This window comes from Rhododendron vialii, chromosome 10a (genome assembly GCF_030253575.1).
Source record: "Rhododendron vialii isolate Sample 1 chromosome 10a, ASM3025357v1".
Classification (NCBI taxonomy): domain Eukaryota; kingdom Viridiplantae; phylum Streptophyta; class Magnoliopsida; order Ericales; family Ericaceae; genus Rhododendron; species Rhododendron vialii.
In genome coordinates this window covers 1,846,696-1,862,214 of record NC_080566.1, presented here as the reverse complement: position 1 = coordinate 1,862,214, position 15,519 = coordinate 1,846,696, and the positions used below count along the sequence as shown (strand labels likewise).

The 15,519-nt window shown below is 37.6% G+C and overlaps 2 protein-coding genes across 3 annotated transcripts; one reads left to right on the top strand and one right to left on the bottom strand.

Moving 5' to 3' along the window:
• The first annotated feature begins 919 nt into the window (after positions 1–919).
• On the top strand, positions 920–6,990 carry LOC131304811 (protein ANTHESIS POMOTING FACTOR 1). 2 transcript variants are annotated; one of them, XM_058332207.1, is made up of 10 exons: positions 920–1,187; positions 2,397–2,497; positions 3,154–3,263; positions 3,359–3,425; positions 4,157–4,256; positions 4,611–4,727; positions 4,852–4,989; positions 5,142–5,223; positions 6,258–6,307; positions 6,592–6,990. In XM_058332207.1, exons 1-10 carry the CDS (start codon positions 1,107–1,109, stop codon positions 6,757–6,759), a joined length of 1,014 nt encoding a protein of 337 aa, XP_058188190.1. In that variant the 5' UTR covers positions 920–1,106; the 3' UTR covers positions 6,760–6,990. The 2 variants fall into 2 exon arrangements, with proteins under 2 accessions (XP_058188190.1, XP_058188191.1); XM_058332208.1 differs by lacking the exon at positions 6,592–6,990 and having other exon boundaries at positions 5,752–6,299.
• Positions 6,991–7,565: 575 nt separating this feature from the next.
• LOC131304807 (uncharacterized) lies at positions 7,566–13,158 on the bottom strand. Its single transcript, XM_058332200.1, has 17 exons — positions 12,655–13,158; positions 12,430–12,542; positions 11,608–11,716; positions 11,434–11,498; positions 10,991–11,029; positions 10,496–10,592; positions 10,303–10,390; positions 9,865–9,928; positions 9,709–9,785; positions 9,514–9,595; positions 9,179–9,258; positions 8,964–9,048; positions 8,802–8,870; positions 8,655–8,722; positions 8,517–8,565; positions 7,936–8,391; positions 7,566–7,841 (listed from the first exon to the last, which is right to left on the bottom strand). Exons 1-16 carry the CDS (start codon positions 12,833–12,835, stop codon positions 8,050–8,052), a joined length of 1,608 nt encoding a protein of 535 aa, XP_058188183.1. The 5' UTR covers positions 12,836–13,158; the 3' UTR covers positions 7,566–7,841; positions 7,936–8,049.
• Positions 13,159–15,519: the final 2,361 nt, after the last annotated feature.

Below are 15,519 nucleotides of genomic sequence, written 5' to 3'. Positions count from 1 at the left end.
ACCATTGATATATTTTTATGAACACTTTCATGGTTCGAATATTATAGATACTATCATTTTTTGCCCAAAACATTCAATAGTAATTGATTTTCACATTTCTTACTAACAAATATGCGACTTTTTACCGCAACTAGCCACAATTGCTAGCTTTTTGTTTTGGTGTTATTGGACCCTAAACGGTCATTTTATGGGCCTTGCCTGGTGATTCGGACCGTTTCCCTCATCCACGATAAGCTTATCTCCCATTGTCTAATTGACCGACCTTTTTTTTAACACAGAAGGGCTTAAGAGTAATTTTATTTACCACCTCTACTAGGTAATCGCTGACTAGGGAGGGGTACGAGGACTCTTTTAAATACACACACTTAATCAAACTCCTGATATGGGAGTCAGCCCAGATCACAACTACAAGAGCCTTATCCGCAGGCCCAAAAGCCAGCCCAGGTCAATCTTAGGCTCGTCAGTCCGATTATTACCCGCAAGCCCAATAGCCAGCGCAAGTCTCAGCCTGTTAGTCCAATCATTATTACCTTCGAGTATGTCTCAGTTATCCTAGTTGGATCACTCACCGACCTTGACCCCTGGTATTTAGGGTAAGGAAAATGACGGTTCAAAATATATTTTGATAATTAATATTCGTCAAAGATATATTGAGAACATTTGTTAATACTGAAAATATTTTTAACGGATATTAATTATCAAAACACGTTATTGGCCGTCATTTTCCTTTTGGGGTATTTTGAGGTCATATTTGTGATTGATTGTGATAAAATACTGTGTATGTAGCATTATTGAAACATGGGTGGAGCCGGATTTCTGCGTCCGGAAAGTTTCATACCCGGCCCTTCTTTCCTTCCTTTTTTTAACCGTACGTCTAACAAAATGAGCCGCTAGTGAATTTCATTAACTCCGCACTTAAAAACAAGTTTGATTAGGCCTTTGCCACCGCAAGGTTTAAAAAGTCATACTCCGTCTTGCAACCCCAAACCCTAGCTGAACTGAATCGATACACTGAACAGCGAACACAATTCAATTGCTCGTAACTTGGGAAATTAATCTGCTCTCTCTCTCTCGCGACATACACTTAACTGCACCTTCCGAGTTCAATGATGATGACGTCGTCGCTCGCAGAGCTCGACGACGAGACTGTTCGCAGCATGTCAATCGGTGCCGTTTTTTCTGATTTCGTGAGTTTCGCTTTCGTTTCTACACTGTTCTTGCAATACTGCGTATGCAAGTATATTTGGAGTTTATATATAACAGACAACTGATTAGCATCAATTTAATGCTTGTTTTGAACATTCAAAATTGAGAGAAAGAACAATGTGGAGTAATTCACTCCTGGAAAACTGTTGCTTTACTGGCATTTATTAGTGTAGAATTTTTAGTCCATAACGATATACCAATCAGTAGGGTCGTAGCCAGAAATTCGCATTAGTCGGTACCTATTAAACACAAGTTCAAGAGACGGAAATTTCAACATCCAAGAAAAGATTTGAAAAAAGATTTTTGCGGCAAGTAAAAGCAAGAATGAATCCAATGTGTCCGTTTAGTTTGTCTTGTTTGTTTGTCTACATTTTGACAAAAAGATATATCATCTTTAGTGATTCTTGTGCATATCTGGCTTAGAAATTTAATATTTTGAAGTTTATAGGAAAATTGTCTCCTTCCAAAAAGGACCAATGAACAAATCAAGACCTCATTGTTGTACTTGCGTCTAAAACATGCTTCTATTTAATTACCAGCATGTTATGTCGAAAAAAGAAAACGTACTGTTTCAACCGTGAAGTAAAGGTGCAAATCAGTTCAAGTGTATTGAGTGTTTTTTTTTTTTTTTGGGGGTGGGGGGGGGGGGGGTTGGTTGGGGGTGTGGTATTGCTTGGGCACGTGCTCCCTCCACCACTGCCACAACAGTGGGGATTGGAGTTGAGGTATGCTAAATCAAGTAAGAATCGAAGCGCTATTTGCACCCGTGGAAGATGCAGCAAATGGTTGAATTTGAGTAGTGAGTACTAAACTCAACAAGCTTGTTGCTGGTCATAAAATTTCCACACCTTTCCCCCACAATCATTGCACAGTTGCATGAAACAGGGGATGAGTAGAAATTAAAGGATCTTAATTTATCTCACTCATGTCCTCTTTGACTATTTTATCCATTGTTTTTGTTGACTCAAAGCTGGCTCAGGTATGCACCATAGAGTTTTGCATAAAAATACGCCATTCCCTGTATTTCTCATATTTGGCAACCATCTTAGAAAGTGCAGATTCAGAAACCCAATCTAGTAGACAAAGGCTAAGAAGGGATGAATCTATATATTCAATGCTCTAGAATAAAACAATATTAAATTTTTTTTTAACCAAGCGTTGTTTTTATTCTGAATTGTTATTTTTTTCAGGTTGGAAAGATAAATTCACTGGACTTCCATCGCACTGCTGATTTGCTGATTACAGCCAGCGAGGATGATTCGGTGCGACTATACGACATTGCAAATGCAAAGTGAGTGATTTTTATTTGATAATGATGGATTGTATGTCTAGAATGTTTTGGTGGATGGTGATCGTGGTCTGTTCTTTGGTTGAAGTGTATTGTGTTATATTCCTTAATTCATATAAGTCCATTGTGCATAGGTGCAACTTGATGGGCATTTCCTTTGATTCATGTTTCACTCAACTATAGTGGGCTTCAATGCTTGAATTGGAGATTATCTGTGTTGAAGGGTTGTAGTTGGATATTTAGCTGCTTGATACCCAGCTTTACTGTACCTCAAGAGTTTTTCTCTATCTCGCTATCAACTAAGGAGGGACCAGTAAAGAGGTTCTTCTCAATCAATTAAAATATGTGTCCACTGGGCTTGTGGTTTCAACTAGGTAATATGAAGGGTAGAATAATGCATTTGAACTAAGTGATGCTTGTGGTTGAAGTCAGGGGCAAGCTATTGTTAGAATATGGCGACATACAGTGTATGTTCAAAATAGGATGTCAACCTGCCTTGATGTCCCATTCGTTGGCATTATGGAGGTAGTTAAAATGTTCATTCTTTGAGCAAGGGAAACGAGGTGCGAGAATTGATGTCCTTGGGAACGTAACAACTTGATTCGAGACAAGGAAGTAGGAATATTACCCCTTTTCACCATTATGCTATTAACTTTCAGATTGCTGAAGACCACATATCATAAGAAGCATGGTGCTGATCGTATATGTTTTACCCATCACCCAAGTTCTGTTGTTTGCTCTTCGAGATACAATTTGGATACAACTGGAGGTGAGCTTCATTGGAAAGTTTATGATTTTGGCCATTTTCCATTCATCATATCAAAGACAATGATGACACGTTGTTTTTTCCTTCTCTCTTAACAGAATCACTGCGATATCTCTCCATGTATGACAATCGGTGCCTTCGTTACTTTAAAGGGCATAAAGAAAGGTTTGGATCCTCTGCCTTCTTTTTTTCTTCTACAAAAATGGATCAGTAGTTAAGTAGTTATTATGAATTTGTTTTCTAAGACACCTTGGTGTTGTAACCAGACTTGCAACCATTCTTGGTTGCAACAAGTGTTCATGCATACACACGTCATTACCCGCATGCCTGTATTCAATAGGCCATCCCCAGTTCCAAACTTTGATTTCTAATGAAGTATACCAGCACCAGTATTCGGTACATTGAAATGGAATTTTATAGACGTTCTCTTGCATGATCTGGCTTCTTGCTCTAAAAGACTAGTATTTAAATTTTATAATATAATTGACATTATTGCTTGTTACTATACAACAGTGATTAAGAATTTTATAAAGAGGCAGGGGCGGAGCCAAGATTTGTTGGTATTGAGTCAATACCTAGAAACATACACGGTGTGTCTTATTTGCTAATTATATTTAGAGTGTATACGTATTTGTAATAGAAGAATGATGACAATGGAGAAATTTGAGGTCATTGGGGTGGGGTGACCCCACTTGGTCAAATGTGCCTCAGCCCCCTGAATAGAGGGAATTTATCTCTTCTGTGGCTGCTCTCTTAAGAATTTGATTACAGAGTGGCGGACGATATAGCAACAAACTGTTCATGCAACTATTCCTCTTTCTCCCTTTTTTCCCAATTTCCCCCCTGCTTTTGAGCTGATGTGATGCTGATTCTCCTCAACTATTTTCTTCCTGTAGGGTGGTTTCTCTGTGCATGTCTCCAGTTAATGACAGCTTTATGTCTGGTTCTCTTGACCATAGTGTCAGAATATGGGATCTGCGTGTTAATGCCTGCCAGGTTCGTTCACACATCCTAATAGTGAATTCAAATTACAGTTAAAAAGTCAGGATACAAACAGTTGGTGCGCTTAAGGACGATAAGATGGTGCATTCAATTACTTGACTTTCACATTACAATGTCAATTCAACCCTTTAGAATTGACTCCGTCCTTTTGGGCACAGGAGGCAACCCCTTGTTGCTTTTCATTATCCATGCATATCTTACGTTATCAATTTCACGAAGAACTTGACACTGACCGGTAACCATTAGGGTTAGTTGTGACTTTTAGATTGGCAGTTTGGCGTTGTCCTTATGTTATGGTTTTCCTTTTAATTCACGATTTTGATTTATGCTCACTGTTGTAGTTTTCAGGGAATTCTACGTCTACGGGGTAGGCCAACAGTTGCGTATGACCAACAAGGCCTCGTATTTGCAGTGGCAATGGAAGGGGGTGCCATCAAATTGTTTGACTCGAGGTCGTATGACAAGGTTTTTACTTGTAAACCACTACCTTGCTTTTGGCATGATTTATTGTGTTGTATCTCATGACTCACGATAAAAAGGGCATTTGTGTTGTAATTTGGAAATGTGATATTTTCCCTCCAATATGCAGGGCCCTTTTGATACCTTTTTAGTTGGTGGAGACATGGCTGAGGTCTGTGATATTAAGTTCAGCAATGATGGCAAGTCAATGCTTTTAACGACAACGAGCAATAATATTTACGTTCTTGATGCATATGGAGGAGAGAAGGTTTGCTCTAGTAACTGGATAGTTTCGTTTGAGGGTTGTATCTTCTGACTGCCTGCTGTTTTACATTTTGTGTCTGTCTTCAAATTGGTTCTGTTTATCAGAGATGCCTGCCTTTTTGCTGTATATAAGATGCTACATTATCTTTGTTGCAGCGCTGTGGGTTCAGTTTGGATCCATCTCCAAATACAACGATAGAGGCAACTTTTACACCAGATGGCCAGTATGTGCTTTCAGGTATCTACGTCTACACCTTTATCTAATGTGAATAAAAGACAAGTCCATTTGATGATTAAAATAAATTCTTTTTCATGATCACGATCAGATTGAAAACTTGTATTTTTCACTTGAAGGTCTCTGCTGTATTGTACAACTAAGACTAAGTAGTTAATCAAGTTACATGAGTCTGAAATAGTAGGTCAGAATCACGTTTAGTTTTTGCTTCACTTGGAAGACTCCACAAATTAATCCTTTCAGTAGGCTTTCATGCAAAGTTGCTCGGATGCTCCACGTGGATTACATATCTTCGTGTATCTTATTTCTAATCATGAGACCGGTATCTGTTTCCAATTTTCATCTGTACTTTTTTCGGCACATACAGTTGGCACTCCTAGATTATCATTTGGCTGAAACTGATGCTTGTACAGAAGTGATGTTTCACACCCTTAGTTTTTCGTGTTTATGAGTTAGAGAAACTGCCTAGGATTTCTTCTCAGTTGCGTACTTGCTTGAATTTAGTCTTTATTCGGATGATGGATTCTGTAGAACTGGCTTTCTTGGCAAAGCCCCTCGTATACAGCTGGCCATAGATGACCTCAAATCTTGAAGGATAGCCTTTGTGAATCGTATTTGATTCTTGAAGCCAACGCCATAGTTGGGAGAATTAAGATTTTCTGTTATGACAAGTTGATCTGGGACCCACGAAATTATAAATTTCAGGTCATTAGTAGTATTAGACGTCTTTTGGCTAAGGTTCCTGCATTTTCTTCTTCCAAGGACCTGTCTGTTTCGAAGACTTTTTGGAAAATTAGGCTGCATCTGATTTCTAGAAATCCCCGTCCCACATGAGCCAAGTAACTACAGGACCACTCAGGGTCCATGGGCGTGATGCCCTGTGCAAGTGGGGTTTGTTTAGAGCTCTCAACATCTTTGATTCCTGAGTTGCAACTTCCGGAAACAGGGTTCATCTTGACTTTTCTGCTTCTTTATTGTTCTATTCTTTCACCATCTTTCCAAAGTTAAAATTGAAATATTGTCTGCATCTGTTTAAGGATCAGGAGATGGGAGCTTACATGCCTGGAGCATCGGCAAACGGACTAAGGTACCCTTCTATTCTATTCTGAAGCTCAATTAAAAAATATTCCAAAGTCTTTTGCGGCTGGAAAGCGCGTGATGAAGCTAAATGAGTTCCATCTATAAATGCATTTTGCATGCTTATGGATGGATGAAAACTTTTGATGAGTTAACGTTGCGATTCTACGAAAGGATACTAGTCGTTATTGTGGTAGCAGACCTTATCTAGGCTGAGCTCCTTGACAATTGCTACAATATCTAAATACATTTTATACATACAGTGCAACTGCTGATTCTATCGTCACTGTACAGGTGGGAAGCTGGGACAGTCATATAGGCGTTGCATCCTGCTTGAAGTGGGCACCTCGTCGGGCAATGTTTGTTGCTGCATCTTCAGTTCTCACGTTTTGGATACCTAATAACAACTCCAACTCAAAATCATCGACTGAAGTCGGAACTATGGACCCTGATGCCCGATGACTATCTCTACATGGACCTCAACGAGTGCAAACACCCTAAGCCAGTAATGTGGAGGCTCAGAAAAAGTTTTGATTTTCTACCTATGTTGAATGATGATACCAACTTTCCTGAACTTGTACATCAGTGTTGTTTTATCCAAATGTTCAGATTTAGTTTTTGCACTGTGAAAGTTGTCGGAGGATTGCAGAATTTCTCATATAGAAATATAAGTCCACACTGTGTAGCTCTTTTCTTGTACTGTCCATAGATATATTTCTTTACAACAAAGTCTTAAAATCAATGTCATTTGCACAAAGAAAATATGACAACAAATGTGTATGAATCTCGCAAGAATGTTTGGTTTTGGATAGCATTAGAGCACTGCCTACCAATGAATAGTTACTCAAATTGATGGCCTTCAAATTCTGCTATTTCACCCTCTTTTGTTGTAGAAATGGATCCACATAACAAATTGCATACTGAACTTGTGCATCAAGAATTATGGACAACAATTGTGACGTGTATTCGTAATTTCAAAATATGCAATGAACATTTAACTTTTTCAACACTGTGTATTATCCACACTGATTGACCAATGGTTAAAAAAAATCCAGTATTAAAAGGAGTGTAAAGTTATGATTTCAATGGAGTTGCCTCAGGGTTTGGGCAATTTCATAACTATGAGATCAAATTCACAAAATCAAGTAAAAATATAATCTGATCGATGAGAAAAATATGAGTGACTTGACCATATATAGCTCCGCCCTTGATCCTACCTGTGTAGATCCCTTGATCAGTAGGGTAGATATAAAAATTTAAACCCAAATAACACAACTCTACGCTTCTCACATTTCCATAATCGCATTCCTTTTCATCCGACAGGTTTCTAGATGGGAACAGACAAGGACAGGAACATATACATTACTTCAAAATTTGTGGATTAACACTTATCCAACTGTACTATAGAGCACCCATAGTAATATGTAACTTCACAAGGATAAGAAAATGTATGGAAACTCTAAAAATCAAGCTCTCATTTGTAAGGAGCAGATCTGTCTTGTTCTCACACTGACCTGAAAAGAATATACAGCCCATTTGCAAGCCTGAAAAAAATGAAAATCAAGAAGCAGTTTAGTTTTCCATGCAATAGAAGTGTTGCCCAACACCAAAAAAGCCGAAGGCAGAAACTGTGCTTACGGTAAATTATTTGAAGGTTGCCAGTTCGTGTCTTCTCATGAAAACAACTCATTGCCAAAGTGCATTGACTTGTAAGAGTAGCTATTAACAGTAGTATACAAGGAACCTTAAGTTCTACGACGGTGCTATAAAGTAATCACGAATTGTCTTCCTTTTCAAAGAGGATGGAGGGCTCAGAACAGAAGACGGGCTGTTTACCAACGCTTCGGGGGTCTTCTCGAGGGTCTCTTCCGAATATAGTTCTGATGGGAAGTTTTTCTTTTGGCATTTAGGAGTCCCCAACTGAGGCATGGTATTAGAATTGGTTGAGTTAGAGCCTTTTTGATGCTCAACTAGTTCTTCATCCATGAAAAGCTTTCTGCATTCCATTGATGGTGGTGCCATTACTCTCCTTCGGATCGAGGATGGAGATCTAGTGTTAGAGTAACAACTGTTCTTGACGTTCCAAAAGCACACCTGCGTCATATTAAAGATCGCACTTGATGCATTTTCAGGAGTGAAAGAATTTTCCCCTGTATTGGAAATTGGATGCATAACACAATTGGAAATATGATATGAGCTTTGTTGATCTCCCTGCATACCGTGAAATCATCTGAAGAAGTTGCTATTTTCCCAACCTCAGATTGGCACCTGCAAAAAACAAAAATATAGGGTTGGGAAATTTTCTCACATATTTATGCGAGGGGAACTTAAAATACACTTGGCTGAAGAAAATATACCAATCTACTGCTGTAACTTCTCCATTATGGCCTTTCATTGTGATAGGATCCGCTTGAGGTTTGTTCACCTGGTTAACACAGCTAATTAATTTCATTCCTATGCAAAAGCAAATTCAGATAAATGAAACTTTTTGAAAGATACCAAACCTGCCATATGTAGGCATTTCCATCACTAGAACCACCAAGTATGTGAGACGCGTCAGGACTTAATGCCGACTGCAATTGCATCATAGATGTCAGTACATGAATGAGGCTGGACCAGCAATTCGCCATTGGAACAATCAGTACTTGAGCTAAAAAACAGCTTACCTTTATGAAAAACGATTCAATGAAGCATCCAGAGAAAGATTTAACAGGACCCTTTTCAAGCTGAAGCACATTGTAGAGGTATATTCTGGAGGAACAATATAGTAATGGTTTCAGTCAATTTTTCCTCATCCATATAAAGGGCTTGTTTACCTTTTTAAGAAACTAAAATAAGTACTCCATTCAGATCTTGCCGAAGAAATAACGCTAAAAAGTACCTGTTATCCATGCATGAAGCTGCAATAAATACTCCATTTAAATCTTGTGATAGGCTAGATATGCCATGCAATCTTCTTTTCTGCAATGATGAAAAGTAAATTACAAAGAGTTGGTGTTTCATGATAAAGAAACAGACTGGTGTTTTGAACCTACTGAATTGTTAGACATGTCATTCAGTCTGAGGTGCCTTGACCTTCATCGACTTTGGAAGGGGAGCTCTTATAATATGATCATTGCAACTTTTGGGATCGCCCAAATAAACCCCAATCCTTAATTACCTTCCTCAATGAATAAATGTTGTGATTCAACATTATGCCGTGCTTTTCAAACTAACCTTTTCAATTGCCACCTCTGAATTAGGACATGCCTGAATTACTGGCACTTTTAGGTTTCTAACATCCCAGAACTTCACAACACTGAAATAAGACATTAACCAGTTAATATCAAGACACAAAAAGTTCAAAATCAGCAGCATGGACTAGCTTTAGCCTAAAGAACTTACTAATGAATATTAAGAGTTGTTACATACCTGTCAACTGCTCCAGCAGAAGCAATGGAAATTTCATCTTTTAGGTAAAGAACTGATGTGACGCTGGTTGGAGCAGCCTGAAGCAAATGAACCTTTAGCACACATAAAGCAGGGTAGATTCAATTTTTGGCATGTGTTTATTGTTTACAAACAAACCTTGCCACGCCTAACCCTTTTGCCATGAGGTGATTTATGAGCATCCCGGACCTCGACCAATGGGCTGGAAAAATGGTAGAAGTAGATTCATTTCGATGTAGCGAGTTTACGAAGAAAAATTAGGAAGGGATAATGCACTGTAATCTTTTCTAGGGGCTAGAAAATTGAGACAAAAATTTGGAGGTCTGGATAGCGCCACTGTCAAGTTAGATCATAATGCTTCATGTGACTAGGTGAGTATTAATGAGAGAAAATCCTTTATTGGAGATGTCGTCCTCCGTTGAAGGAAAAAATAAAAGTTCTTATGAGTGTAAATCTATTTGAAATATCTATATCCATGGATGAAAGATTTACAACTCTAACATAACTTCTCTCCACAAATGAATAATTTAATCAAAAACCCACGGTCCTTGCTCATAAGGTAAACTCAGAACTTACATTGGAGAAGGCCTCCCATTTTTACTGTTAGAGCACCTCAAGTCCCAAAGCATTAATAATCCATCTCTTGCTCCAGAAACAATGAGATCTGATGGATGGAAAACAACAAACAGTTGAAAATATTCAGCCTTCCACCCTTAAGGAAGAGAACATAACAAGATAACAGAACAAAAAAATGGGATCGTAAGCTTGCCAGGATTCGTTGGATGAGAACAGGTGGATTTTACACTTCCTGTGTGCCCCATCAATGTTGCAATGCATTTCTTTTCCTGTGCATCCCACACCTTTACCTATTGACCAAAAACAAGTAAATTGCTGAGAAGCTCCCATCAACCAGTTGACAGACCAAAAAAACAGGGCAATGGCTAAGAAGCTGGTAGGGAAGTAAACTAAGATACTAGTTATGCTCTATTAGTGGTTGAATTCTTGATGATTTTACCAATATAGGCATTTTGAATAACATGAAGCCTTTTTCTCGGTCCTTAAATGCTGCCAATAATCCAAATTTGCCTAGTTTCAATGTTCAATTTAGGCAGCATAAATAGAATTACTCAAATAAATATATCAATGAGGTTGATAAAAATTAATACTGATATGAGTAAGCTACAGTACTCATTAAGTCCAATAAATTTCCTAAAAGCGAGGTGCTATATAGACAAAACAAGCTGCCTTCAAACGTTGTACTTACACTTTGATCACCTGAAGCTGTTATAATTCTGGTGTCTTCCTGCACACAGTCGAAGCATAATTAAAGTTAACAATGGGAAACATTTGCGTTCAGGCATTCCAGATATTTAGAACATGAACTGTATATAACATAGAAAAGGAGCAGAACTAAACCAAACCAAACCAAACCATACTGCAAGAAAACAGTCTGAAACATGGCTTATACTAGAATTGACTATATCTAAACTCCTTGTTATAGCAAAAGCTACTTCTTAAATAGAAGCAATCCAAAAATGGACAAGCATGCTTTGAATATCATAATATTCTACAAACATTAGCAAATTATTCAGAATATACACTACTACCATGACGCAATATTCACTTACATAAGACGCAAACAAATCATATCAGACAGTCATTACCCCTTTTGCAAAATTGAACAACCAAGCGGAAGTGAGGAGATACCTTAATCCAACATATATCAAATATGGCATTTTGATGTGCAACCCACTGGCATACCCTGGATTTTTCTGCAAGATTGCTGATAAACCAATAAGTGCTTGTTGAATAAAAATTAAGCTAAATCATTGAAATTAAAAAACCCGAAAATAGATTAGCTACACTATAAATTGATCTTGCCTGTATTTTCTTGGCACGTTGAGGAAGATGCAAACTTCAAACGAGTATTGTATAAGCTAATGTACCCATCCTCATCAGTCACCGCAAGAATATGAGAATTCTTACTTGTCTGTGTAAACAAAGACATTGAACAACTCAATTCGGTTTATGAACTTTACAGCCCTTTAGATTGAATAATCTATTCTACTATAGAGAAGGAGAATACCAATTGGTAGGAACAAATTTTTTATGTTGTGCCGCAACAGCGATTTCCAAATTTGTCCTAATGAAATCAAACTTTTGCAAACTACTTTTGGAGTAACGTGAATTAACTGTTACGGCAAAGAAGTAAAACCTTAGTGACATAATCCTTCAAAATGACACTCGCTCCCTGTCTCAATCCTCGCTCTAAGCTCCTGCTCTCAATACGAACCCACGAATTTTAGTTGGCTGGGAGGCTTTTGAAATAGCTTTCACGCTCGCGCTCCCGCACTTGCCCTACGTGACTTAGAGTAAAACCACTCAAGCTCAACTACCCACTCCCACAACCCACGAATATTCGAGAGTGTTTCAGGCTTCTAGTTGATAAGAAAATTAAAATATTTTTAAACAATTAGAGTTTCTCAGGAAATAGCTCATTTGGATTAAGTGATTTGTTGATTTGTAGATAAATTATAAGAAATGCACAAAAAATGATTTTTTTTTTATGGGTTGAGTTCCTTCCCCTTTCTCATCGCACCCTTTCTCACCATCCAAATGCACAGTTAATCTCAAAATCAAAACTATATATAATTATATACATATATATAGATATAAAGCAGATGGCGATTGTCGAATTTTGACCTTGCAGAAGGAGAGGGCCATAGGGGGAGAGAATACGCCGCTGTGTTCCGTAGTCACAGCTCCGATACGAGTGAAATTCGATAGCTCGTTGTCTGGATACGGCCGCTTGCGAACTGTAAACGCCCGTACATAAACAAAGCAAGGTTTATTACCCGATTGATTGCGCTTTTAGCTGTATGTGTACGTATTCATACATAATGCAGAGTGAGAGAGAGAGGGACGAACCTCTGAATCCATCAAGTTCTCTTGAGCTGATGTCTTGGAAGAACGAGCGAGATCTAGAAGTCGCCATTTTTGCGCTGGGTGTGGAGTCTAGAGAGAGAGAGAGAGAGTACATTATACATAGGCTGTTGTATTTTTCGGTTTGGCGCGATGTTGGTGGACTGGTGAGGCGGGAAAATTTCATTTTCGATTTCAGAACGGTGGAATTGGGAAATTACGCGGGGCCTCCTTTACTTTTTGTTAAGTTACGCTGAAGGCCGTATTTGGTATTGAATTTTTATTGCACTTTTACCACAAAAAGATTCTTCAGAACGGTCACTCGAGTTCGAGCTATGGCCTCACAAGTTACGGTCCATTTGTTAGCGGGATGAGTTTTGGAGGGTTATGTGAGGAGTAATAGATTGTGTTATACCTTATTGCCTTAGTAAAAGAAGGTTATTGTAAGAGGGAGACTATTGGATGACAATAAATTTAAATTATTAATTATATTTTTTCTAAATAGAGACCGTAAGGGAAAGATTTTAAGAAGTGTGTATAAAGAGGGAATTATCCAATGGAATACACTAAACCCCCGAATATCATATATTCAAATCCAAATGAGTTAGCAACTCTATGGTTTTTTCACCCCGGATTGCTATATTCCAGGTTATGTTATCCCCTTTTAATGACTCTTAACAAGCAAGTCATTATGGTTGAATTTAAGGAAATTTATAGAAATAGTCCTCATAGTTTCATTCGAGTCTCGTTTTCATCCTTCCAATATCAATTACAACTCTTTTGACCTTTAAGTTTAGTTTTCATATCAAGCTGGTCTAATTAATAACTTCTGTCAGCCAAACTGGAGAGAAAAAATCAGATTGATGGCCGTTCGTACCAAGTTAGTCTAATTGATAACGCATTCCCACAATCTAATTTTTTTGTCTAGTTTGGGCTTACAGACATTATCAATTGGACCAACTTGGTACGAAAACAAACTTGAAGGTCAAAAGAATTGCAATTAATACTTGAAAGATGAAAATGAGACTCGAGTGAAACTAGGAGGATCATTCTATAAATTTCCCTTGAATTTAACATTTAGAAACTTTATAAACATGGTTGTATTAGGTTCACATTTTAGTTTAGTTTTTTAATTATTACTCTATTTCTTTCTCCAATTATTATCCTATTTCTCCAATTATTACTTTTTCATCTTTCTCTATCTCTCTTCGATCATTACACATCTCTTCAATCATTATCCAATTTCTCTCTCCACCAACTACCAAAACTAAATTAAACTAAACTCTAAACCAAACAATGCCTAACACTATTTTCCCCCGCTCCATCCATTACCGGTGCCCTATCTCACCTTAATCTCTACAAACCTTTTTGCGTCATTCTGGACTTCTTCTTTTTTCTTGTCCTTTGTCGCCACCTTTTTATACATGTAGTATGGATGAGGGGAATGAATGGGGAGGAATACTTTCACTTGTAGTTCACGATTCCCACCTTGAGACGTGGAAGAAAATAGGGGAAAGCGAGGTGATATTTTTTTTGTAAAATATATAAATCACAAAAAATATACGATGGCAAAACATTTTATACCCTATCACCTCCTTTTCTAAATTATTTTTAGTAAACAAAAACATAGGGAAATTAACTTAACCCTCCATTTCTTACTGATAGACCAAGAATGTTGACAAAAAATAACTCCTCCCCTTTATTTTTGTCCATTTCCCTTGAGCTAAATTTTACTTCACTTTCTCTTATTTTAATCCAGACCAAGTGCTAGCCAATGAAATCTCTTTTTCAGACCCTTTATGAGCATCCGCATTAGTCTCTTCAAATTTTGGATCAAATTACCCCTTAAAAAGCCAATTTATTATTTTAGTTAGCCACTCTTACAATGTCTACATCATCGTACTCTCTATCTGAAAACTATACCAGTAAAATATTATGTTTTTATTATTTCGTTCTTATTTATTCCATTATGTTCTCTCTCAAATAGGAAGCAAGTGGGTGAGGAGAGACCACATATGGGAAAAAGTAATTTTTCACAGGTTAGTGTGTGAATAGTGGGTTGCTTCTAAAAGCAAGGAACTGTAGCAAACTTTGTTTTGACCAAATAAGTAGCAAGGATGATGCAAAGTGATTTTTGTCCCGTGACTCTTTATTATAGCGCCATACGAGAAGTGAAGAGTGTGATGTGGATGCTCCAAGAGCCTTGGTTTTGACAAGCTCATTGCTAACATTAGAGTATGCATTGGATTAGAGTATACATTAGATACCATAACCACTCTATCAAGTTGACAAGTTTGTTTGGTATCCGTCATTTGATGAATTTAAACATAATCTTGGGATTATTTGTTATTGATAGTTATTAAGCTTGTGATTAGCTTTATTTTGCTTTAGAGCTAAACTTGAGATTTAAACATCCAACAAGTCTTAACCCATTAAAAATATGCATTTCAACCATGCCTTTCAACATGCAAATTGGTTGTGCTAGTAGTACACAAAGTCTTTAAGACTTCAAATTTCAACTTCGAGACATAACAGAACATAAGAAGAAGGGTGAAGAATCAACATAACTTGAGTGAGAATAACACGAAGCTAGGATTCAAAATTGTTTCCCTCGCTGTAGAAAACGAGTTTAATTAGGGATATATATACGAGTGTTCAACCACACGTTTTGAGGTTAAAGGACAAGTGATATTCTGGAACAGATGGAAAGTGATTTTTTCCTCCTTTTTTTTTTAAATAATAATTATTTTTCTTAGCTAAACCCCATTTAATGGCGTCTCCAATGCATACTCTATATCTTTAAATCTTTATCCATTCCTCCATTTATGAGAGCATCTCCAATCCAACACCTTTCAAATCTCTATTTGAGAG

Coding starts and splice junctions, on each gene's coding strand:
- LOC131304811 (XM_058332207.1), top strand. CDS start 1,107: ATGATGATGACGTCGTCGCTCGCAGAGCTCGACGACGAGACTGTTCGC. Junction 1,188..2,396: donor GTGCCGTTTTTTCTGATTTC/GTGAGTTTCGCT, acceptor TATTTTTTTCAG/GTTGGAAAGATAAATTCACT. Junction 5,224..6,257: donor TGGCCAGTATGTGCTTTCAG/GTATCTACGTCT, acceptor CATCTGTTTAAG/GATCAGGAGATGGGAGCTTA.
- LOC131304807 (XM_058332200.1), bottom strand. CDS start 12,835: ATGAAATTTTCCCGCCTCACCAGTCCACCAACATCGCGCCAAACCGAA. Junction 10,391..10,495: donor TTCTCATCCAACGAATCCTG/GCAAGCTTACGA, acceptor TCCATCCATCAG/ATCTCATTGTTTCTGGAGCA. Junction 8,566..8,654: donor GAAGTTACAGCAGTAGATTG/GTATATTTTCTT, acceptor TGTTTTTTGCAG/GTGCCAATCTGAGGTTGGGA.